This window comes from Octodon degus, unplaced genomic scaffold, assembly GCF_000260255.1.
Source record: "Octodon degus isolate 3935 unplaced genomic scaffold, OctDeg1.0 scaffold00008, whole genome shotgun sequence".
In the NCBI taxonomy this organism is placed as follows: domain Eukaryota; kingdom Metazoa; phylum Chordata; class Mammalia; order Rodentia; family Octodontidae; genus Octodon; species Octodon degus.
Window position 1 is genome coordinate 4,803,155 of NW_004524584.1, and position 24,741 is coordinate 4,827,895.

The following is a 24,741-nucleotide window of genomic DNA, read 5'->3' on the forward strand; positions in this document are numbered from 1 at the left end:
GAATTTTTCAATTTTATGAGGGTTTTTTTGTAGTCTAAAAATATTTTCATGGATACCACCTTATTTAATGGTTTAGAAGTTTCGATGGTGTGGGCAGGAAATTTTGTAGGGTGAATAAAAAGACCTAGGAGGAAAGACGCTTAATTGGGAATTATCATAAACCATGTGAAAATAAAACAATTATTTCCTTGCTCTGTCTGTATTTTGGAGAGTTGTTGCTGCTTCTGCTGCTGGTGTTCTGCTTTGTTTTTGATTTTTTAGACAGTCTCCCAATTGTAGTTGGAGCTGGCCTTGAGCTCAGGATGTGTGTGTGTGTGTGTGTGTGTGTGTGCGCGCGCGTGTGTGTGCGTGCGTGTGTGTGTGTGTGTCGCATGCTGGCCAGTCTCAGCCTCCCAAGTTCTGGGATTGCAGGTGTACACTATGATACCCACCACTATCTATGATTCTTACTGTGTAAACTTAAAAGGATTAATTTCATTTCCTGGGCCTTAGTTTCTAGTCTGTGATTAAAGTGTGTCATGGTGTCCTAAAGCTGAGATTGTAGCTTTATATTAAGATGAGTAATGTTAACATTTTGTTTATCCATTGTTGATTTGTATTCATTACATATGATACATAATACTCTTCTCGTTTTGTTTTGTTGGTTTTTTTTTTTAGGGAAGGTTCTACGGGTTGTTTAGGGTCTCATTACAAGATGGGACTCATAGTGATCTGCCTGCTTACAGCCTCCCAAGACCTAGGATTACAGGCACACGCCACCACATACAGTCTCATTGCCCTCTCTAACCTGCCCCCAGAGCAAGGCCAGCATGGCAGGCCTGGGGATGGAACCCCCGGCCCCTGCGCCTACTTGCAGGCGCTTTAATCCACTGAGCTATTTGGCCAACCCCTGGTTTTCTACCTATCTTACTTCTTACTTCTTATACTACCATGTCCTTTGAGCCAGTTCAATACAACTCCATTGGCTGGCAAGACAACCATGCAAATACTGCCCATTAGTAGGCAGTGTAGGGAGAGATAAAGAATAACCAAGTAAAGGGGTTTTGGCTGGTCATCAACAGCATGTGCCACAGTTACTTGATACTCCTTTTGTGTGCTAGAGATTTACCAGGAAATATCTTAGGCAATATCTCATGTTAGAAATGACTTGAAGAAGAGAGTGCTAGAGAGTGATTATTTAAATCTCTTCACGGTCAGGTCAATGATATTTTATTGATAGTTCATTGTTGGCCATGCAACAAATGTTTACATTATAGAAATCTGCAAATGTAAGAAATTGTTGGCAAGAACGAGTAAAACTTTTAACAGTATACCCTTGTAGCAAATTTATAAATTTGAGTAGTCATGCTAAGAGTGATTAATACACTTGCTATCTTACATGGATATAAAACATAGAATTGGAAATCTAGATTTTTCTCATTACAGACTTTCACTTTCTACTGTATGGCACATTACTTTTATAGCATAGAAATATCAATCTTGCTTGATTTTTTTTTTAAAACCTGTGGGTTAAATACCTAGATGGTTTTCAGTGCACTCTGATTATCAACGTCTACTTCAAGTTAATAACTTTATTAGAGACATTCTGCTACTCAGAAGTACTACTAAGTAGCACCTCAGGGCTCTATAATGTATCATTTTATATATATTTTAAACATTCCATTATTTGTCTTCATAACTATCATTGAAATAGCAAAGGCATCCAATAAATATTTCTCGTGTGAATGATGACCATTTAATATAAAATTCAGAGGGCTGAAGAGATAGCTCATTGGAATAAGTGCTTGCCTGGCATGTGCAAGGTCCTGCATTCAATCCTGGTACCACCAAAAAAAATAATAATAAATTAAAAGTAAATAAATAAATAAAACTCAGTTTTTCACAGGATTATTTTGAGGTTATACACAGAATAAGTAATCTTAGCCTTTTCCTCAAAAGATAATATTGACAGTACTCCTTGGACACAGTTAATACCAAAGTCTGAAGAGGCTATAGCTTACTCCCAACAAAAAACCAACAAAACTAATGCATTTTCAGTGTATTTTTAATTACATTTGAGTTCACTCTAGGCTATGTGATTGCTCAGTCTTTTTCTATATTGAGTTACACTATGAAATAAATGATTAAGCTGAAATTTATATTCTTCAAAGAGTTCATTTTTTTTTTAACTTGTGACATGACATTAACTTTTCTTTGATTTTATTTGTATTTCTAAAGCAAGGGGAAGTCAGGCTAAAGTGTTTGAAAGCTCTACAGAGCCTCTACACCAATAGAGAATTATTCCCGAAGTTGGAGTTATTCACTAATCGATTCAAGGTAAGCATTAAGAATGGTGAGCTTATTTTAATTTTCATTTCATAAACAGGTGTAGTGAAACAAATTATGTAACAAGTGTTTACTTCCTATTCTTCACTACACCCTCTTTAAACAAACTTATATAACCTAGAAGAATTAATCCCTGTTTTACAACATCTATACCTACTGAGTTATTTATTGCTGTGAAGAAGGCTTTCTTGTATAAAATAAAAAATTACTTTTATATTTTTTATAAATACTAATTTTTTAAATGAAGGTTATCTTATGTCATTGTTTGGCAATGTCAGTTGATGAGAAAAAATTTACATTACAAACATTAATGTTAACACCTTTTTGTGTAAGTACAAATATAAGAATAGAATTTCAAGAGGAAATCTTTACATTTAACCTGTCATTAGTGGTACCTGAGCTCTCTAATGCCTTAGTTACATTCATGGTTCGTTGTATAACGTTTTTTCAGGATCGCATTGTATCAATGACACTTGACAAAGAATATGATGTTGCTGTAGAAGCTATTCGACTGGTTACTCTGATACTTCAGTAAGTATAATATTATTAATATTTTTATGTAGTCTTGGTAATCCTTAAATACACTTATACTTCAGGTTCTGTTTGAAGGACAATATTTGCTTTTCTTTTTTTCTTTTTATCTTGTCTCTTTCATCCATATAAAAGATCTTTTATACAGTATAAGGAATGTATAATTCACATGACAAACCTATTTAAGATGAAAACAGAAAAGTGATTGAAATAGAAGAACCATAAAAATTCACACATTTCTGAAGTAGCCTTCTTCATTACACAGAAGTGACAGAAAGGAAATTAAGCAGGTAATTGTTTTATTAACAAGAGTTTAAAAATAGATTTTCAAATAATATTATACCTTTATCTTTGCAAGTTTGACTAAAGTTGGAAAAATTTATGTGATTAATAGTAAAGTTGTTGAAAACAAGCGACAAGAAAAAAATGTCACAGGATTGTCCTATATGCTGTATATGTTTAGATTTCTAAATTTCTGTGTAAAAATATTTAATTTTTTTTCCTATTTTTAAAATTTTTTTATTTTAATTTTTTTCTTCATATTATGGAGGGACTCAAACTTCAACATATCAATACTTGATGGAAAATCTATGTTCCATGTTATGTATAAGATGTTTGATATTCAGACAGTGAGGTTAAGCTCAACTGCCTATGTTGTAGGTTAATAATAAGCTTCTCTTCTGGAGGGTTAACAACTTAAGTTTGCAGAACAAAAATTAGAGAAAAAGAAGGGCTGCAAGGACTGCCAACATTTTGGCCCTAGCCTTTCAAGGTCAGTGAAGACTCAGGATATAGGAGAACCTGTACTGTAACATCATGTAACTCAGTTGTGTCCCAAATTTTCTGATCAAGAGATTATGGGGACACAGAGGAAAGTGATTAGTGATGTAGAGTATGCCTAAGGACAGTCACATGGAGAAAAAACATTCTCTCAGGCTTTCAGAGAGAGCAAATTGGCCAAGCAATGGCCATGACTCATCGAAATGGTTGAAACTGACAAAAGATCTACAATCTGAGGTACAGGGTTTCAGGATACATCCTGAGGGGAGCTGACTGACCTTGTCAGATACAAAGTTACGTTTCTTGTTATATATAGGTCTTGGTTCTTAACCATCCAACAGAAAAGTATAAAAACGAAGTATAAAAAGTAAAGCCGTATTAATATGCTGAGCTGTAAAAGGCTCAAGTCAACGACTTCTGACATTGCGAGTCCTACGGATAACCCACTACAGTTATGGGCTCCTGGATTATATTGGATTATTTTGCTGAATTCACACACCTACAATATTTAGATGGCAATGAAATACCCTTCTTTGACAAAACTGAACAAAAAAGGGGGATACAAATGAAGGACCATTTTGTATCTGTATATCCAAAATAGTTACGATAGATATACAGGTACTTTCTCTGAATTCAATGAACAGAAAAGTTTGTTCTAATACTGTTTGTAAACAGGATATCATGTCTGCATCTTGTACAATGAATAACCACTAAGGCAACAATGTGCAATGTATTAGTTATTGAAGCTGTCCTACTAATCGGTTTTGAAACTGTATCATTGCTATTTGTTACACAATAAAATTATTTAAAAAACAATAAAGTTGTTACAAATTCTCCTTTTTTTTGCTTTTTATGCCATTTCTATTATGAACCAAATATCTATAACTGAAGTACTATTGTTTAAACTCCTTTTACTTTCTTGCCCTATATCTATTCTTTTTATCATTGTGGTTTTTACAATACATAATGGTATTGGGGCCAGGGAGATGGCTCAGGGGAATAAGCACTTCTCTGACAAGTACAAGGGTCTGAGTTCAAACCCCAGTTCCACCAAAAATAAATATGGTATAAATATGATTTCCTCCTGCTTTGGGAATACTCTGTTCTTTGAAAGTCAGGCTGAGGGCCGGCCAAATAGCTCAGCAGGTTACAGCGCCTGCAAGTAGGCACAGGGGCTAGGGTTCAGTCCCCAGGCTTGCCGTGCCGCCCTACCCCCGCAAGAGGGCCCAAAGGCACACTGAGACTGGGCATGGTGGCGCACGCCTGTAATCCCAGCACTTGGGAGGCTGTAAACAGGAGAATCACTACCAGTTTGATTTAGTAGTGAGACCCTGAACACCCTGTAGACCCTTCCCTAAAATAAAAAAAAAAAAAAAAAAAAAAAATTGGGCTGGCCAGATAGCTCAGCAGATTAAAGCGTCTACTTAAGCAGACACAGGCACTGAGGTTCGATCCCATGCATGCTGTGTTGAACCCACTCCCAGTGCACACTGAGACAGCAATTGAGACTGGGAGTGATGGTGCCCAGCAATTGGGAGGCTGAAAACAGGAAGATCACTATGAGTCCAACCTCTGTAGTGAGACCCTTGTAGACCCTATACTAAATATATATTTTTTAAAAGTCTACAATGTATTTTTAAAATCTACTTTTTTTCTATTGTATGAATTTTCAAAATACGCTTCTCAAGTAATTCAAAACTTTGCTTTAGATTTGGAATAGTGGAACTGCATCAAATTTTGTGGTAACTCGGGGAAAAAATGGAAGCTTTTTATCATAGTATGTCATTTATGTATGGCAGTGATTTCTTTATTCAAATGTATTAAGTTTTTTTGTACAGATTTTGTACAATACTTAATGCTTACACATTTATATTTTTATAGTTACAGAATTAGTATTTTCTATACGGTTTACTGCTGAAAAGTAAAAACCTTTCATTTTTGTGTTAAACTTATATCTGTACCCTACTTAAAATTCTTAGAAATTTTCATGTTTTCTTAATTCTTTTGCTTTTACTATATGGATTATCTACAACAACTTTATTTTTTGTCCTTCCTTTCCTACTATTACAAGTTTTGTTTTATTCTCTTAAATGCATAGCCAGGACAGTCAACATTATTAATAGTAATATGACAGCAGATTATCTTTTTTCTGTTTCTGTGATTTTTTTTTTTTTTTTTGTGTGTCTGTTGGTATATACTAAAATGTTCTTTTATGTTCTGAGCTTTTTGAGGATGTTTCTTTTATCCATTCATGAACTTGAATTAAATTGAGTCTTGTCTGATAAACCTTCTTTGCATTTCTAGAATATATCCTATGTGAAAAAGCCATATTTCATTTTATTTTGTTCAAATACAATGTTCTGTTTAATGTCAGGCTCGTTATATGTTGATTTTTGGTATGTTTTTATTATTTGTGTATAGACTATTTGGTCATATTTCCTTTATTTTCCAGATAAACATTTTTAGTTGGTTCATTTTTGCAGTACTTTGTGATCATTTTTCTAGTGGGAAGTTGGTACATGTACATAACACATCTGTTTTCATCACTTCCTACTCTACTCCCAGTTCCCCCTCCTCTCTATCTCCATCTCTTGGTTCCCTTCTTTCTTTCAAAAGATCTATCTGCTTAATTCTATTATCTGTGCTTTATTTTGCTTTTCATTTATATTTCAGGTTTCTCATATAAGGGAAATCATGCAGTATTTAAGCTTGTGTATCATTTATAATATCATTTATCATGATATTATTTACTTAATATCATGGTCTCAAGGTACATCTATTTCTCTGCAAATGATTCATTTATCTTCTTTATGGCAGAGCAGTACTCCCGTGTATATAAATACTGCATTTTCTTTATGCATTGATTTACTGATGCATATATAGGTCGTTTCCAAGATTTAGCAATGGTGAACTGTGCTGTTAAAAACATTGGCATGCTTATATCACTGTAATATGATGTGTTTAACTCAAGAAAGATATCTAGAAAGGAAATATCTGGGTCAGATAGGATTATATTGTTCGTGTTTTGAGGAACCTGTGTACTGATTTCCTTAGTGGTTATACTAGTTTACATTCCTACCAACAATGTAGAATGGTTTCCCTTTCCCTAGCAGTATTGCCAGATTTATTATATGATTTCTCAATGTTAGCAATTCTTTGTGAAGTCAATTGAAAGAGCAGTCTTGTTTTAATTTCCATTTGTCTAATGACCAGAGAGAGTGAAATTTTTTTCATATATTGAGTGGTCATATGTACTTTCTCTTCTTAGAAGGATCTTTTCATTTCCCTTGCCCTTTTTTGATTGAATCTTGTATTTGGGGAATGTCTAATTTTCTAATCTTTATATTAGATATTATTCTTCTGAGGTTTAACAGGCAAGTATTGTTTTCCCATTCTGTATGTTGTTTGTTTACTCTTGTTTCCTATGCTGTGCAGAAGCTTTTTAATGTGATATGATCCTTTTTGTTGATTCTTAGTTCTAATGCAGCTAGGGTTCTGGTCAGAAAGTCTTTGCCTGTGTCTTAAGCGATTGATCTATTTTTTTCTTCCAGCAAATTGCTTCTGTATTAATATTTGGATTGTTGATTTTAAAATTAAATTTAAGCAATATCACTCACAATAGCATCAAACAAAAGTAAATACTGAGAAATTTTAATTTTACTTCAGTACCGAGGGAGTAATATTGGTCTACATTCAATCTTCTTACATATATAAAGCTTGCTATTCTGTTTTTTCTTTTTGTACCAGAAATTGAGCAAGGCCTTTGAGCTTACCATGCAGGTGCTTTGGCCACTGAGCTATATCTCTAGCCCAACTTTTGCTATTCAGGGTCTCTTCTGGTTTCAAATGAATGTTAGGATTGCTTTCTCTAGTTCTGTGAGTTGTGGTGGTATTTTGATTGGGATTGCATTAAATCATTTTTGAAAGTCTGACCATTTTTTTGGTTTTTTCTTTCTTTCTTTTTTTTTTTTTTAATATTTTAAGGAAGGGTCTCACCATATAGTGAGTGTTCAGGGTTTCACTACTAGATCGAACTCATAATGATCCACCTGTTTACAGCCTCCCAAGAGCTGGGATTACAGGTGTGCACCATCATGCCCAGTTCAGTTGCTATCTCAACACACCCCGGGGACGGGGCTGGCACAGGCAGGCGAGGGGATCGAACTCCCGGCCCCTGCACCTGCAGCCCCTGTCCCTGCTTGCAGGCACTTTAATCCACTAAGCTCTTTGGCCAGCCCTAGTCTGACCATTTTGACAATATTGATTGTGCCTATCTAAAAACAAGGGATATCTTTGTCTTTTTCTGATATTCTTTTTGGGATACTACAATTCTCATTGCACAGGTCTTTGACTTCCTTGGTTAGTTTAATTCCTAAGTATCTACTTCTATTTGATGCTATTATGAATGACATTGTTTTCCAAATTTCTTTCTAAATGAGTTCATCATGGGTATACTAAAACACTGCTTATTTTTGTGTTGATTTTTTATGATGCTACATTACAACTTTCGGCTATTAATTCTAAGAATCCCTTGGTGTAATTTTTTGTCTGTTCTAGAAAGTATTGTGTCATCTGCAAATAGTGATGATTAGACTTTTTTCTTTCCTATACAAATCCCTTTTCTTTCTTATTCTTGTCTGATTGGACTGAGTAAGTACTGTATTGAACAGGAGTGTTGGTAGTAGTCATGCCTGTCTTGTTCTTGCTTTTAAGGGAAAACTTTCAGGTTTTTCGATTTCAATTCATCAGAAATGGTTTTTATCAGATTAGAAAAAGGTCTGTCTTTAAATTTATTTATTTCACACAGAATCTCACTAAGCAGGTTGAACTTGTAGTGTTCCTCCTATCTCAGCCTCTCCAGCACTGGGATTACAGGCACACACTACCCTGCCCAGTTTCTAGACTAAGGTCTTTCTGTACCTATTTTCTTAAAAGATTTTATCATGAGCAGCTGTTGGGATTGTGTCAGAGACTTTTTTGCATCCATTGAGATAATCATATAATTTTTATTCTTGTTTATATGGTACATTAAACTTAATGACTTACTAGTTGAACTGTCCTTGCATTCCTGATTTGAACTGTAGTTGATCATGATGTATGATTTTTTTTTTTTTTTTGGTATGATCTTTTTGATGATTCGTTGTATTCTCTTTGCCAGTATCTTGTTGGGGATTTTTATTTTTAATTAATTTCACTGAGAAACAAATAGCATGAGACAGTTTCAAAACTTACTAGTAGGACAGTTTCAATAATTAATACATTGCATATTGTTGTCATAGTAGTGGTTATTCATAGTACATGATGCAAACATGATATCCTGTACAAACACTATTAGTGCAAATCTTTGTTCTCATTGAATTATGAGAAAATAGCTGTATATCTATCCTATTTTGTGTATATAGATACAATATGGTCTCCTTCATTTGTATCCCCTTTTTTTGTTTAGTTTTGTCAGAGATGAGTATTCCATTGCCATTTAAATATTGTAAGTGTGTGAATTCAGCAAAATAATCCAATATAGTCCAGCAGTCCATAGTAGTAGTGGGTTACCCATAAGACTGGCAATGTCAGAAGTTGTTGACTTGAGCCTTTTACAGCTCAGCATATTAATATGGCTTTACTAGTTTTATACCTCATTTTTATACTTTTCTGCTGGATGGTTAAGACCAAGATAAAACAAGACCTATATAACAAGAAACGTAACTTTTGTATCTGCCAAGGTCAGTCAAATCCCCTAAGGATTTGCCCTGAAGCTCTGTACCACAGTTTGTAGATACTTTGTCATTGTCAGCCATGTGGATGAGTTACAGCCGTTGCTTGCCCAGTTTGTTCTCTGTGAAAGCCTGAGAGAATGTTTTCTCTCAATATGACTCTTCTTAGGCACAGTCTACATCATTGATCACTTTCCTCTGTGGCCCCATAATCTCCTTGATCAGTAAATTTGGGACATCACTGAGTTACAGGTTCTCTTATGTCCTGAGCCCTCACTGACCTTCAGTGGCTAGGGCCAAAATGTTGGCTGACCTTGCAGCCCTTCTTGTTATTAGTTTTTGTTCTGCAAACTTAAGTTGTAAACCCTCCAGAAGAGAAGCTTAATGATATTACCCTATAACCAAGGCATTTGAGCTTAACCTCACTATGTGTCTGAATATCAAACATATTAGACATTACATGGAACAAGTATTTTCCATCATTTATTGATATGTTAAACTTTAAATCCCTACAGAATGTGAAGAAAATAAATAAATGAATAAATATTTTAAAAGGAATAAACAATTACATATTTTTACTCAGAAATGTAGAAATCTAACCATATACAGCATTGTGTAGCAGGATAGTCCTATGACATTTTTTCCCCTGTGTCATTTTCATTTATTACCATTTTTAAGCAAACATTTACATGAGAGACAGTATAGCAGTAATTGATATGACATGACAAGCAGTGCGTATTTAGAAGACCAGAATGATAGGCATTCCAAGCATGACCCTACGATTACACATTGCTATCTTCAGTGCGGTTGTTCAGTTCGCAGATATCAGAATATATAGTTAGTCAGGGTGAGAATTCTAACAATTACCTGCTAGTTTCAAAAACCTGCTGATGAGTCTCAGGATCTTTGCCTTAACTATCTTGTGCATATAAATGTATGATTTGGCCCCTGTCATGTTTCCTAGCTTTTCTCCTTGCCCTCTTTTCGATGTTTAATCCTTAAATTCTCGCTTCCTCTCGCTTTCCTTTAAATTGTGTTATACTGTTCTATTTTTATTTTTTCTTTTGAGTTCTTACACTAGAGAGACTATATGATATTTACACATATGGGTCTAGTTTATTTCTCTTATGAGTATATCTTCAAGTGGCATCCACTTAAATATAAAGTCTTCCAGTTTGTCATTCTTTATAGCTGAGTAATACTCCATTGTATAAAAATACCACATCTTTTTCATCTATTCCTCAAGTGATGGACATTTTGGTTGCTTCCAAGATTTGGCTATCACAGATTGTGCTGCTATAAACATAGGTGCACATATATCAGTATGATATGACGTTTTCAGTTCCTCTGGGAAAATTCCCAATAGGGAATAGCTGGTTTGAATGGAATTTCCACTCCTAGTTTTTTAAGGAGTCTCCACACTGATTTCCATAATGGTTGCATCAGTTTACATTTTCACCAGCAGTGGAGCAGGGTTCCTTTTTCCCCACAACCTCTCCAATATTTGTTGTTCATTAATTTCTTTGTAATAGCCATTCTTTCTGAGAAACTTTTTTTTTTTTTTTTTTTTAAATGTACCAGGGATTGGGGCTGGAGAGATGGCTCAGTGGTCTAAAGCACCTACTTGGAACAAGCTTGGCAAAGCACAGAGACTGCGGTTCGATCCCCCAGCACCACATGCCAGCCAGCCGCGCCCCCTGGTGGGCTGAGCTGGCCACACACACACACACACACACACACACACACACTAAATAAATGTAAAAATAAATAAATAAATGATTTAAAAAAAAAAAAATGTACCAGGGATTGAACTCAGAACAGTGCGCTTGCCATGCAAGTACTTATTCTACCGGCCCTCATCTGCCTGGCCCTCTTTTTGGGGATTTTTGTGTCTGTTCATTAAAGAGGTTTGCTTGTCATTTTAATATTTAATTTTATCCTAAGCTGGCTTGGAATCAGATTAATACTTTCTTCCTGGAATGACTTTGGCAGTATTGTTCCCTTTCAGTTTCATTTCTAGAGTTTGAGGAATATTGGCATTAGATCATTTCTGAAGTTCTTATAGAATTCATCACTGAAACCATCAGGTCCTGGCATTTCTTCGTTGGCAGGTTTTTTATTATTGGTTCAGTTTTATTTCCAGTTACTGCATTTGTCATAGTTTTTATATTGTCTGTTTCTATTTTGGTATTTCATAAGTATTTAGGTATTGAACCATTTATTCTGGATTCCCCACTGTTTTATAGTACAGGATTTCAAAGGAGTTACTAATGATTTGGATTTTGGCAGTGTTCATTGTGACTTCACGTATTTAATTTCTGTTACATTGATTTGGGTCTTTTTCCTTTTTTGGGTAAGATTGTCTAAGAGTTTATTTATTCTGTCACTGACTTATTGGTTCTTTTTAGTCTCAATTTCATTAATATCTACTATGAGCTTTTTAATGTTTTTTCCTTAGACTATCTGGATTTGGGTTGTTCTTGTTTGTTATGTTATTTATTTTGGTTCACTTTTTTTGATGTGAGTGTTCAAAGCTATAAACTTGTGTCTTAGGATTTCATTCATTGGGTCCATGAAGTTTTGGTTTGTTATATTGGCATTATTATTCAATTCTGTGAAGAACCATTCAATTCTTTTTGAATTTTTCTTTCTTACTCCAAGGTATATTGTTTAATTTCCATGTGTTTCCCTATTTTTATTTGTTTTTGCCATTCAGTTATATTTTCATTGTGCTGTGATCTGTTAATGTGCATCATGTATGTTTGATTCTTTTGTATATACTTAATTATGTTCTCTGGACTGGCATGTGGAGTGTTTTGGAGAAAGTTCCATATGCTTCTGAGAAGAATGTATATTCTGTTGTTATTGGGTAGAACACTTTTAAATTCATTAGCTGAACCTTTGGGGTTAAATCTGCTATTTCTTTGATGGGCATGTGTGTTTCATCTGTTTATTTGTGACAGTGGACTTTGACATGCCTCATAACTGTGTTGATATTTGTCAGATATTTTACTTCCCTTAGCATTTGTTTTCTGAAATTGAGGGTACTGGTGTTTGGTGTATATATAACTTCTTGTTGAACTGTTCCCTTCTTTCCCCTTCCATTCAGTTTTGATTTGAACTTTGCTTTTTTGAAAATAAGTTCATTATTTCTGCTTGTGTTCAGTCTCCCATGGCATAGAATTTTGTTGTCTGTCCTCTGATTTTCTATCTGTGAAGTTTCTTTTATGAGTAAATATGTTTGTTGTATGCAATATACCATTGAGTTTTGCAGTTTTGTTTTTGTGTTTTGTAACTTTTTTTTTTCTTTAAGATCCATCTGACAGTTTGTCTCTTGATCCAGGAATTTAGACCATTTACATTGAGTTAGTATTAAAATGTATTAACCTTTTCCTGGTATTGCATCTTTTTCCCATTATTGATTTCCTTTTTTTTTTTTTTTTTTTAAGTGGGATGTTCATTCCCTTAAACTTTTGACATTGTTGAGTGCATTGTTTTGTTCTAGGATATTCAAAAATATTTTTTGGAATGCTAGTTTGGTGCTCATAAATTTCTTAATGTGTACTTTGTCATAGAAATTCCTCATTTCTCCATCAACTGTGAAAGACTTTTGGACAATATATCAATCTGAGTTGGATATAGTTTCTTTCTTAGCGCTCAAATCACTTTACTAGTATCTTGGTTATTTTTCTCTCATTTCTGGGACCAAATGCCCATTATCCAAAGTTAAGGAGGTTAGTGGAGGTTTCAGACCATATTCGTCTGGCTCCAAGGCAGACTGGCACCTGGCAGAGGACAGTTGTTCTTGGTGGTGGAAAACAGCAAGAACAAAAGGGAGGAGCAGTGACAGAGTGGCAGAGAATAAGCCTTTCTCCCTTACGTTGCATTTAGGCTACCTACCCTAGGGCAGGTATAGCACTCATACACATAACCTAGCATTGGATCTTGAATTAATTACAACCTCTAGAAGTCTACACCATGACTACATGAGACTTTAGGGGGACAACTAGACCCAAACCATAACAATTAGGGTTTGAGTTAAAAACTCTTCTGTAACTCTAATTAGTTTACCCTTATACATGATTCACTGATTTTCTCTAACAGCTTTTAATTTTTTTAATTTAATTTTTAATTTATGTATTTGGTACAGTGTCTTGCTACACAGTTTGGACTCGTGTTCCTCCTGTCTCAGCCTCCCTAGTGCTGGGATTATAGGTGCGCAGCACCACACCCATTTTGGTGGCCAGCCGGGCCAGCAAGGCATGCAGTAACAAGGATCAAACCCATTTCCTTGCACTTGCCAGGCAGGCACTTAGACCTCTGAGCTATCTCTCCATCCCTTATGTTTTGTTCTTATGTTGCAGTTCTGGGATTCTTACTATGATATGTTGTGGAGTTGTTTTATGCTTGTGGCTGTTTAGGATACTATATGTCTAATTTTCTTTTATTTTAAATATGTGTACCATATCTGGAAAGTTTTCTGCTGTTGTTTCTGTAACCATTCCTTTTAATGCTGTGTATTGTCTTCTAATTCTTTTCACAAATTCTAGTCAGCCTTAGTCTTCGCATTATTTAGTGGCTCATGTATCATCCATTTTTTAATGTGGTTGTTATCATGGAATCTATGAGTGATTGGTTACTGATATCAGCCTTATGTAATTCTGACATTCTCTTCTCACATTGGATACTTGTTGCTGCCCTTTTAATATACCTTATAATCTAGATTTTCATGTATTCAGATTCTTTACTAAAGTAATCATTCATGATTTTTTAAATTTGGTCAGCTTTATTAGTCTCCTTTATAAACTCACTGTTTTGTTGATTAAAGTCAATTATCTATTTAGATAGATCTTCTGTGACTTTACTGAGCACTTCAACTAATCTTTTTTAATCTCTTATTTTGAGCAATTCAGCTATGGGGCTTTTGATTTCCTCCCTTTGATTTTCCCAGGGATCAGCTCTGGATTAGTAGGGAGTTTTTGGAGGCATTTTCTTGCTTGTTTTCCCAAGTTTCTATTGTCTTTTATGCTGAGCAATCCTGAGTTTGTGGCTTCTTATCATGAAAAGATTTTGTTGGTGACCAGATCTCTTCAGTTAGTGTCTGCTGTTCATTGATACAATGTAGGCACGATCAATCTGAGGTCTTTGTCTCTTTCCTTATATCTAACTACCTGCATTAATTTGAGAGGAGAGGATGCACTGTAATTGGCCCAGTACCCAATTCTCCTGAAATGGATTGTGGTATTGTTAATGACACTAAGGCACTTCAAATATTGGCATAGGCCTGGGGAGATAGCTTGGCAGTCTAAGTACCTGCCTGGCAAGTACAAGGTCTCAAGTTCAGTCTCCATGCCAGCCCCCAAAACCATACAGTGACACCCTGTAACAAATAAATAAATACTTTATAAACTTTTTTTAAAAATTGGTATGTATATAAAATCAATTAATAGCAAAACTGTGCCACCCTGGGCATAGCAACTAAATTAGCATCTATACAAGAGTCAACCACAAGGTGGATATTGACATTCCATGAAAACCAATCAGAGATCTATATAGTATAAACACTAAAACCAACCAAATACATTCAGTAAATATCTACTAAATGCAACATTTGTTCTCCTCCAACATTTATTCTCTTCTAATAAGAGAATTCATCAAATATATTGTAAAAAAATCTAAAGATTAATAACTCCTAATGATTATACTGGGTAGAGATATGAGAATGGGAGATTGAAAGTAGAAAACTTAGTCAACAGGAGATAAGAAAAAATGATATAAAGAATCCTGTTATAGACTACAAGTTAATAGAATTAGGTTAAGTGTAACAGAAAAGAGGATGAAAATGAAAATCAAAGAAAAACCAAAATAAAGAGAAGAAAAATCCCAAACTCCAAAAATCCAGTGCAAGAGAGGGGAAAACAAATGCATCTAAAATAAAGCAAAACAAAAATTCCTGGTTTTTGAATTAGTAATTTCTTTACAGGATCTGCAGTCTGGTAATTTAGCAAGTCACATTTTCTCCCCCCACCCCAACTTTACACCCTGGGTTTGTGAGGTGCCAGGCCCATCTCTCTAGTGTACAGATTACTCAGACTATGGCTGCCATTGAAACTGTGATGTGTTCTTGCTCACCTTAGTAGATGTGGCTGGAAATTAGACCTCTAGCCTGTGCTGGATGTTAGCAGCAGGACCGTGTGCAAGCATACTCCTGAACTTCATGCCTGTACTTTCTTACTCATGCACCTCTGAAAGTCAAGCATATGAGACCCGGCTTCACAGTATGAAAGGCATGGCCCCCTCTCTGAGCTTAATTTTCTCAAAATGTCTATGTGTAACCCACTCCAGCTCTATAGCTGTTTCCTCTAGCTGTCTCTTACATAGTTACAGTGGGAGAGCAACACTGGAAACTCTGTGGTGAAGTGGCTCAATCTTAAACACTCAACCCCTTCCCACATGGCACATGATTAAACACTGGTAATATGGTGAATGCTTCACTAGATTTCTTTTTGACTCTAGCCTGCAGTACAGAGTCACTTTAGGAATAAATCCCATGTTGTTATTGTAGTTTTCAATAGCTGTGGGGTTCTCTTTGGTCTAGAAGTTGCTGGCCTGATCCTGTTTCTCTCTGGAGCTGTTGCCACTAGCCTTATCTTGTATCTGGAGAGACAGGTGCCACCCCCCAGGAAGTCAGTGGTGAGCTTTTTTTTTTTTTTTTTTTTTTTTTTTGTGGAACCGGGGATTGAACTCAGGCCCTTGCACCTGCCAGGGAAGTGCTTATTCCACTGAGCTATCTCTGTGGCCCCAACCCCAGGCTAATTTTAAACTCACTGCAGTCTCAGTACAGAGATAACAGCCATGTGACACCACACCTGGCATAATTTTAAAATTATTTTAACAGATACTTAATAGTACAACAAATTTTAAAGCACTGATGATATAAATCATTGACAAGGTACTTGCGTAGTATATCAAAGACTCTGGGTTTGATCCCCATTACTTCCAAAAAGAAAGAAGGTTGGATATTCATCGCAAAACATGTGTTATTTATTTATATATATATATGATAAAATGTTTAAGCCTGCTTAAATTTAATCTCCTGAAATATTAATCATTTCTTATGGTAAATCTTGTACTACTTTTTCTTCTGTATTTTTGAAACATATAGTGTATTATCTGTTGTCACAACAGCACAACCAGACTTCTTGATTCTATTTAACAGTGGCTTAGTACCTATTGATTACCTTCTCCTTAGTCCTCCCTCTCCCCTACTGTGCACATTTTTTGATTATTACTAATTTTATTGAGAAACAAAAAGCAGTGAGACAGTTACACAACTGATTAGTAGGACAGTTTCAATAATTAATGCATTGCATATATCTTCATATAGTTATTCATAGTACAAGATGCAGACATGATATCCTGTACAAACACTATTAGTGCAAATCTTTGTTCTCGTTGAATTAAGAGAAAGTAGCTGTCTATCTGTCCTATGTTGTATATATAGATACAAAATGGTCCTTCATTTGTATCCCCTTTTTTTGTTTAGTTTTGTCAGAGATGAGTATTCCATTGCCATTTAAATATTTTGGATACGTGAATTCAGCAAAATAATCCAATATAGTCCAGCAGTCCATAATAGTAGTGGGTTATCCGTTAAGACTGGCAATGTCAGAAGTTGTTGACTTGAGCCTTTTACAGCTCAGCATATTAATATGGCTTTACTCGTTTATTACCTGATTTTTATACTTTTCTGCTGGATGGTTAAGACCAAGATGAAGCAAGACCTGTATGACATGAAATGTAACTTCTATATCTGACAAGGTCAGACAGATTCCTCTCAGGATTTACCCTGAAATCTTGTACTGCAGTTGGTAGATCTTTCTTCATTGTCAGCCATGTGGATGAGTCATGGCCATTGCTTGACCAATTTGCTTTCTGTGAAAGCCTGAGAGAATATTTTCTCTCCCTGTGACTCTCCTTTGACACACTCTACATCATCGATCACTTTCCTCTGTGGCCCCATAATCTCCTTGGTCAATAAATTTTGGACACAACTGAATTGCAGGATGTTACAGTACAGTTTTAACCACATTCTGCTCTCAACTTTTTACATTTCATATATTAATGTGAAATCACGTGGTAGTTATCTTTATTGCCTGTTTTATTTCACCTTAAAGATCTGCAGTTCTATTTATGTTGTCACAAATGATAAATTTTCATTCTTTTTGTGACTGAATAGTACTTTACTTTGTAAATGTATCATGTTTTCTTTATTCATCAGTTGGTGGACACTTTATTTCTGTTGCTGCTGTTGACCTGGTTGTTTCATGTTTTTTTCATCATTTCTGTTTTGTTTCCTTTGGATATATACCCAAAAGTAGAATTGTTGGAGCAAATGGTAGTTATTTTTTTAGTATTTTGAGGGTAATGCATATTGTTTTACATAAAGATTATTCTAATTTGCATTCCTACCAACAGTGTACACAGATTCTCATTTCTCTACATTTTTTTCCTACAACTTATCCTTTAGTCTTTATAATAGTACTTTTTATTATACAAGGTTATATATTCCTTGTGGTTTTGACTATTTTCCCTGATGATTAGTGATGTTAGGCATTTTATCATATACCCATTGGTCATGTTTTTTTCTTTGAAGAAATGTCTGAATAAGGATATTGTTCATTTTTATTATTCAAGTTTGGGGTCTTTTCTTTGGCGTTTTTAGAATTGCACTGTGGATCTTAACCCACTTGTCAGATAATGTAATTTGCAAATATTTTCTCTCGTTCTGTACGTTGTCTCTTCATTTTGTTCATTCTTCCTTAACTTTTTTGTTTGGTGCAGTACCATTTGTGTATCTTCGCTTGTGTCTCCTATGCTTTCAGGTTCTTCTCCAAAACATCCTGTTGACTATTCCAACATCCATAAGCATTTTTCTATGCTTGCCTACAGTAGTTTCATAGTTCTAGGTCTTTCATTTAAGTGTTTCATTAAGTATTTAAAATTAACTTTGGTAATAGATGAAAGATAGGAGCTTTGTTTCATTTTTCTTTTGGTGCATATTAGATACTTAGCACTGATTCTTAAAAAGTCCTTTCTCTGCTGTGTTCTTAATATCTTAATCAGAAAAAAATTAGCTATTGATGAATGAGTTTACGTCTAGGCCTCAGTTCTGTGCCATTGTTGTTTCTATACCAACTTAACACTGTTTTGATTACTGTAGTTTTGCAGTGTATTTTGGAATCAAGTAATAAAATGAGCCCTACTTTGTATTTTTGATTTTTTAGCCAAGATGAAAGTAGTTCCTCAGAATATTTTGGGATTCAGGACATTTTAGGGTTGGTTGATATTTTAGTAGGAATTACACTTACATCTGTAGATTGCCATGGGTCGTATGAGCACTTAAATAATATTGATCTTTCCTATGTATGCACAAGGTATGTCTTCCTATTTCTATGTGTCTTCGGTTTCTTTCACCAGTGTTTTATAGTTTCCATTAGCAACATCATTAATCACTGGTTAAATTTATTCTTGAGTAATGCATTGTTTTTGTAGCTCTAATAAATGATACTGCTGTTCTGGTCTGTTTCAGATAACTTGCTCTTGGCATATAACAGTGCTACTGACTTTCCTGTGTTGATTTGGTGTTCTGCAAATTCATTGAGTTCATTTACTTGTTTTAACAGTTGTCTGGTAGTCTTTATATGTTTATATGTAAGATAACAATTGGGTGACTTTTCCAGTTTGGATGCTTTTGTGTTTTTTTCTGTTGTGTTTTATCGTGAAAACCATTGCCTTTTAGGAAATGAGATTTTCTGTATTGAAATGATCAGTTGAGTTTGGTCCTTCTAACTGCTCATATATTGTTTTCTATTTATTTATTTGCCTTTGTTGAACTACTCTCATATCTGTAAGATAAATGCTACCTTATTATCCTGAACATCATCTTTAATGTCCTATTCAATTTGGTTTGTTACTGTTTTATTTGAGAATTTTGCAGGTGTATTTGTGAAAACTATTGCCCTGTATTTTTCTCTTTTTATTGTGCCTTTGTCAGGTTTGGGTATTGGATCAGTGCTGTATTTGTAGAATGTTTTGGGAAGATTTTGTTCCTTTTCTATTATTTGGATTAATTTAATAAGAATTAATTGTTTCTTTGCCTGGCAAGCTCAGGATCCTGAGTTCAATGCCCGATACCGCAAAAATATTCTTCTTAATATATTTGGTAGAGCTTAGTGCATTGGTGCATGCCTATATGCCAGCACTGAGGGAGACTGAAGCATGATTGCTAGTTTGAGTCCCACCTCTGCAACTTGGTGAGATCCTGTCTCAAAACAAAAAATTAAATAAAAGTGGGTAGTATGTAGCTCAGTGATAGAGTGCCTCTGGGCTTAGTTCATACTACCAAAACAAATAATGTTTGGTAGAATTTAGCAGTGAAACCATCTGGTAGTGAGAATTTTTTTTTATGGAAGACTTTTTTATTACTAATTTAGTGTTGTTATTTGCTACTGGTCTTTTGGTTTTGGTTTTTTGATGACTGAACTTTGGTAAACTGTATGACATATTTTTTTAGTCCTTATGCAGCTGCATAATCAAGGTTATATTCTCTTTGTAAAATACCCAGAATAGTTTCCTGCCCTTTTGCTGCTTAAAAAATGCTAGTCTGTCACAGATTAATTATCCTTTCTAGAAATATTGAGAGAATTCTCTTGTTAAATAAACCCACATCATTTTTCAGTGTCCTTACAATCATTTAATAATTTCTATGTTTTCCATAATTATCTATCTAAATTGTTTTATTTCTTCTCAGGCTAACTTTTGGGTTTGTAAAATTTTTTCAACATACTGATTTTATCATGGTTATCAGAGTTTTATAATACATGATTTTTATTACTAAAACTATTTTGCTAATTAATTTTCTTTATTCTCTTTGTATTAGATTTTTTTGTAAGTCATCAAAGATTTATCTTGTAATTTACAAAGAATCAACTGCTTATGGTTCAGTCTATTTTCAAATTTAATGTAATAAATTTACTTTGCATACAACTTTGCCTGCTTTTTTACTTTCTTTATTTGTAGTCCTTTTATTTATTATTTGGTACAGGATCTCCAGCTCAGATTCATAGTGATCCTTTGTCTCAGCACCTCCAGTGCTGGGATTACAGGCGTGCACCCCCATGCCTGGTTTCAGAGGCCGGCACCATGTGGGGCCAGCACAGCATGCAGTACCAGGGATCGAACTTGGGTCCTTGCACTTGCCAGGCAGGCACTTAGACAGTTGAGCTATCTCTCCAGCCCCTTTTACTTTATTCTTAATAGCATGCTTTTAATATATAATTACATTAATCATGGAGAATTGGGCATGTCCATGACACATCTTAATTCTTTTTACTTCACCTTCCTTTCCCCTCTATCTCTTGGTCCCCTTCCCATTTACAAAGATCTTTCTGTTTCCTATTATCCAGCTTGTATTTTGCTCTTTAAATTTTTTTTTTTTTTTTTTCCAGAACTGGGGATTGAATTTAGAACCTCGCGCTTGCCAGGGAAGCGCTTATTCCACTGAGCCATCTCCCTGGCCCTTGCTCTTTAAATTAGTCATACTTCAAGTTTTCTCATGTAATGGAAACTATGTAGTACTTAACCTGTGTGTCTCATTTATTTCATTTAACACTATGGTCTCAGTGTACATCCATTTTCCTACACATAATTCAAATTTATCCTTTCTATGCCAGAGTGGTAAGTACTCCATTATGTGTACATTTTCTTTATCCATTTTTCTGCTGGTAGACATATAGGCTGCTTGAAGATTTAGTTGTTAGGAACTATACTGCTGTAAACATGGGTATACCTATATTACAGTAATGTGATGTATTTAACTCTTGTAGGAAGATACTTAGAAGGAGAATAGCTGTATTGAGAAGGTCTACATTTCAGTTTTTTGATGAATCTCCATACTAATTTCCAAGTGGTTTACTAGTTTACATTCCCATCAACAATGTTAGAAGAGGGCCAGCCAGATAGCTCAGCGGACTAAAGCATCTGCTTAGGCAGAGCACAGCAGCCAGGGTTCAATCCCTGGTGTGCCATGCCAGCCCGCCCCTGGGGCATGCTGAGATGGCGATTGAGATTGGGCATGGTGGCGTGTACTTGTATTCCTAGAGCTTGGGAAGCTGAAAACAGGAGAATCACTATGAGTCTGATCTGTAACAGATCAGATCAGATCCTGTAACAAATACTATCCCCCCAAAAAATATTAGAAGAGTCCCTTTTCCCCTATGGCCTGGTCACCATCTGTTATTTGATTTCCTGATTGTCATGAAGCCATTCCTTTTAGAGTAAAATGGAATCTGAGTATTGCTTGAATTTGCATTTCTCTCGTAACTGTAATGTTGAACATAGTTTCCTGCATTTATTGACCATTATATCTCTTGAGAATTGTCTATTTCAGTTACTCATTTTTCATTGAGCTTTTTATTTTGGCTGGTATAATTTTTTTGAGTCCTGACATATCTAGAGATTAGTATTTGGTTTAAGAAATAGTTTGCCTACTAATATTTATTCTGAGTGTCTATCTTGTTACTAGTTTATGTACTTGGTTATTTATGCAACTCCTCGGTTTTTACTCATATTTCTGCTGCTTTTATGCCTAGGAAGCATAATTACCTCATACTTTCCTCCAAAATTATCTAAAATGGATTATTTCCTTTAAGAGTATTTTCAAAACTTTTGAAAATTTTGACTTTGATAATTAATTTAGAAGATAATTTGTCTGGCTTTAAAAAACCTATATTTTTTAAAATTTTGTTTTGCATTTTCATTAGAGGAAATAAAGAATAAAGAAGATCTGACTTTAGAGATAAATTGTAACATTTTGTTTGTGTCTGATACCCTAACACATTAGGTACATTGGACTTTTTGTGACTCCTTATGATTGTATTCTAGGACTTGGTAATTATAGTTCCCCAGAGTGAACAGTGCCTCCTTTGGTAATTTACTTTGTGACCTAGCTCCTGGATTTCAGACTTTGTGTGTTGGAATTGCTTTTCTGTAGTCCTATTGAGCAGTCTTTTTTTCAGAACCAGGGATTGAACTCAGGCCCTTGTCCTTGCCAGGGAAGTGCTTATTCTGTTGAGCCATCTCTCTGGCCCCAAAGGCTCAAGTCAACAACTTTTTTTTTTTTCCTTCCTGGAACTGGGGGTTGAACTCAGGCCCTTGTCCTTGGTAGGCAAGCGTTTATTCTACTGAGCTATCTTCCCAGCTTGAGCAGTCTTTTTTTTTTTTTTTTTTTTTAAAGGGACCTTTCTTCCAAGTATCTTGGATTACAGATGTGCACCACCATGCCCAATTTTGGCAGGCTTTTTAAAACTACTCAGGCTTGTTTTCAGTATACTGTATATGGCCTATGGGAAATCAAGACAATTTACATATGGAGGAAGTAGCCCTCATACCCTTATAGCTCTCCATTTTTATTCTGCTCATATTGATTATTCCTTCGGAACCCTTTATGCCCTGCGCCAAGTTCAGGTTTCTAAACTTTCTTGGATTTGAAAGAGACACATAAAGTTATAGATGTTCTGGAACTTCTTTGTCTTGTCTCATTGTTGAGACAAAAAACTCAGCATCCACAGTTAAGGTAGCAAGGATTTATTTAGCTCACAGTTTGTAGAGGTTTGAGTTCGTAAATGTTTGGCTCAAGGAGAGGATGTCTTGACAGAGGGGCAACAGTTCATGATGGGCATAAGGAAGCAAAAGCTACAAGGATTCTTAACAATGTCTTTCTGCCTTTTATTTTATCCAGACTATTGGGATTAGAGTGGTACCAAACCAATCGGTGGACTGAATTAGTTATTGTACTCCCTTAAACCCAGCATCACACAGTCTAGATCCAGCAACCTTTGAAAAATATCCCTGTGACTAAATGAGGCATTTGGCAGACATCTACACACAAACCATAATAGTCTTACAGGTTGGCTTCTGGAGAAGACCTCAATACCACAACACTTAAACATCTTTCCCTTTTTAAAGAAATCCCCCCAAAACAAAAAAGGAGAGGAAGAAGAAGTAACATTCTCTACAGTTTATTGTTCAGTCTCCTAATTTCTCTTTATTATTTTATTGGGCCATAAGCTAAAGACAACAACCAAGCTTTCCAGCCTAATATACCATATTAAAGTATTCTATTTTGTTAGTTTGTTTCTCTTGAGATCACTATAAACTTGGGTTGATAATGCATAAATTGGTTTAGAGGCCTCAGCTTGTAATTTAGGGAGTGTCTATCACTTTTCCTTGACAACCTTACAGTTAGACTGTCTGAATTGTAATCATATATCCCTGAGGATGTAGATTGAACAGATACGGAAACTTAGTTCACAGGTTCACCAGTCTGCCTATACCTGTAATTTCCCTGTACCTATCTGCAGTCCTGTTGTTACCTGCTTGCACTACAGTTTTTCTTTCTCACACTGCAGGAACAGGTATCATGGAGGGCAAGGGAATGTACTTTAAAAATGTTACTATCCTATTTCAAATTTTTGACATCCAGCAGTTTTTCAGCCAGTCAATACTGCAGTTTCTCCATACTGTGATGCAACCACCTTTTTTTGCAGAGATCATTCTAATTTTATTTATTTGATAGGTTCTTCAACTTGCCAGTTTGTGTTGCATTCATCTCTAGGTATGAATAGAGGGTATGTTCCCCTACCTGTGCAGCCTAAGAATTGTGTATCCTATCTGGTTGGTACTCTGTAGTCATTGCAGGCATTTAAAAACTACTAGTAGTCAAAAAATGGGTTTTCCTTTCTTGAGGTCAAGAATACTGAAACACACATATGGCCAACTAACAAATAACATACTTTAAGAGTGCAACAACAGAAATGTAGGAAAGTTGTGTTATAAAGGAGTGGTGGTAAATACAAAATATTTTTAGTAAAAAGACGAATATAAAAAAGATAAAATAATAAAAGTTACATAGCACAACAACTATAAAACAATGACAGCTACATTCTTGGAACATATCAATGAAAATTGTATACTATTCAAAAACCTTGAGCTGGGGCTGGTGAGATGGCTCAGTGGTCTAGAGCACCTACTTAGAACAAGCTTAGCAAAGCACGGGGACCGCGGTTCAATCCCCCAGCACCACATGCCAGCCAGCCTGGCACCCTGGTGGGCTGAGCTGCCCCCCCACACACATACACACAAATAAATAAATAAATAAAATTTAAAAAAAAAAAACCTTGAGCTAATGTAGGCTAATACATATCCCTGTGTATTAATAGTCATTGTGGATAGAATTCTGTAAATTTTATTTTCTTGTCTGTGTTCTCTAAATTTTGTGCTTGTCTCTTACCAAAAAACATTATTTTCAAAGTTAGATTAAAAACAAAACTAA

The 24,741-nt window shown here is 35.2% G+C and overlaps 1 protein-coding gene across 2 annotated transcripts in view; it reads left to right on the forward strand.

The window, feature by feature from the left end:
• Stag1 (stromal antigen 1) overlaps positions 1-24,741 on the forward strand; it is a 462,283-nt gene that overhangs the window by 320,849 nt on the left and 116,693 nt on the right. For both annotated transcript variants that reach the window (XM_004624996.2, XM_023705036.1), the window contains exons 11-12: positions 2,218-2,316; positions 2,777-2,856. In XM_004624996.2, coding sequence (XP_004625053.1) covers positions 2,218-2,316; positions 2,777-2,856 — 179 coding nt within the window. The remainder of the gene's footprint in view (positions 1-2,217; positions 2,317-2,776; positions 2,857-24,741) is intronic.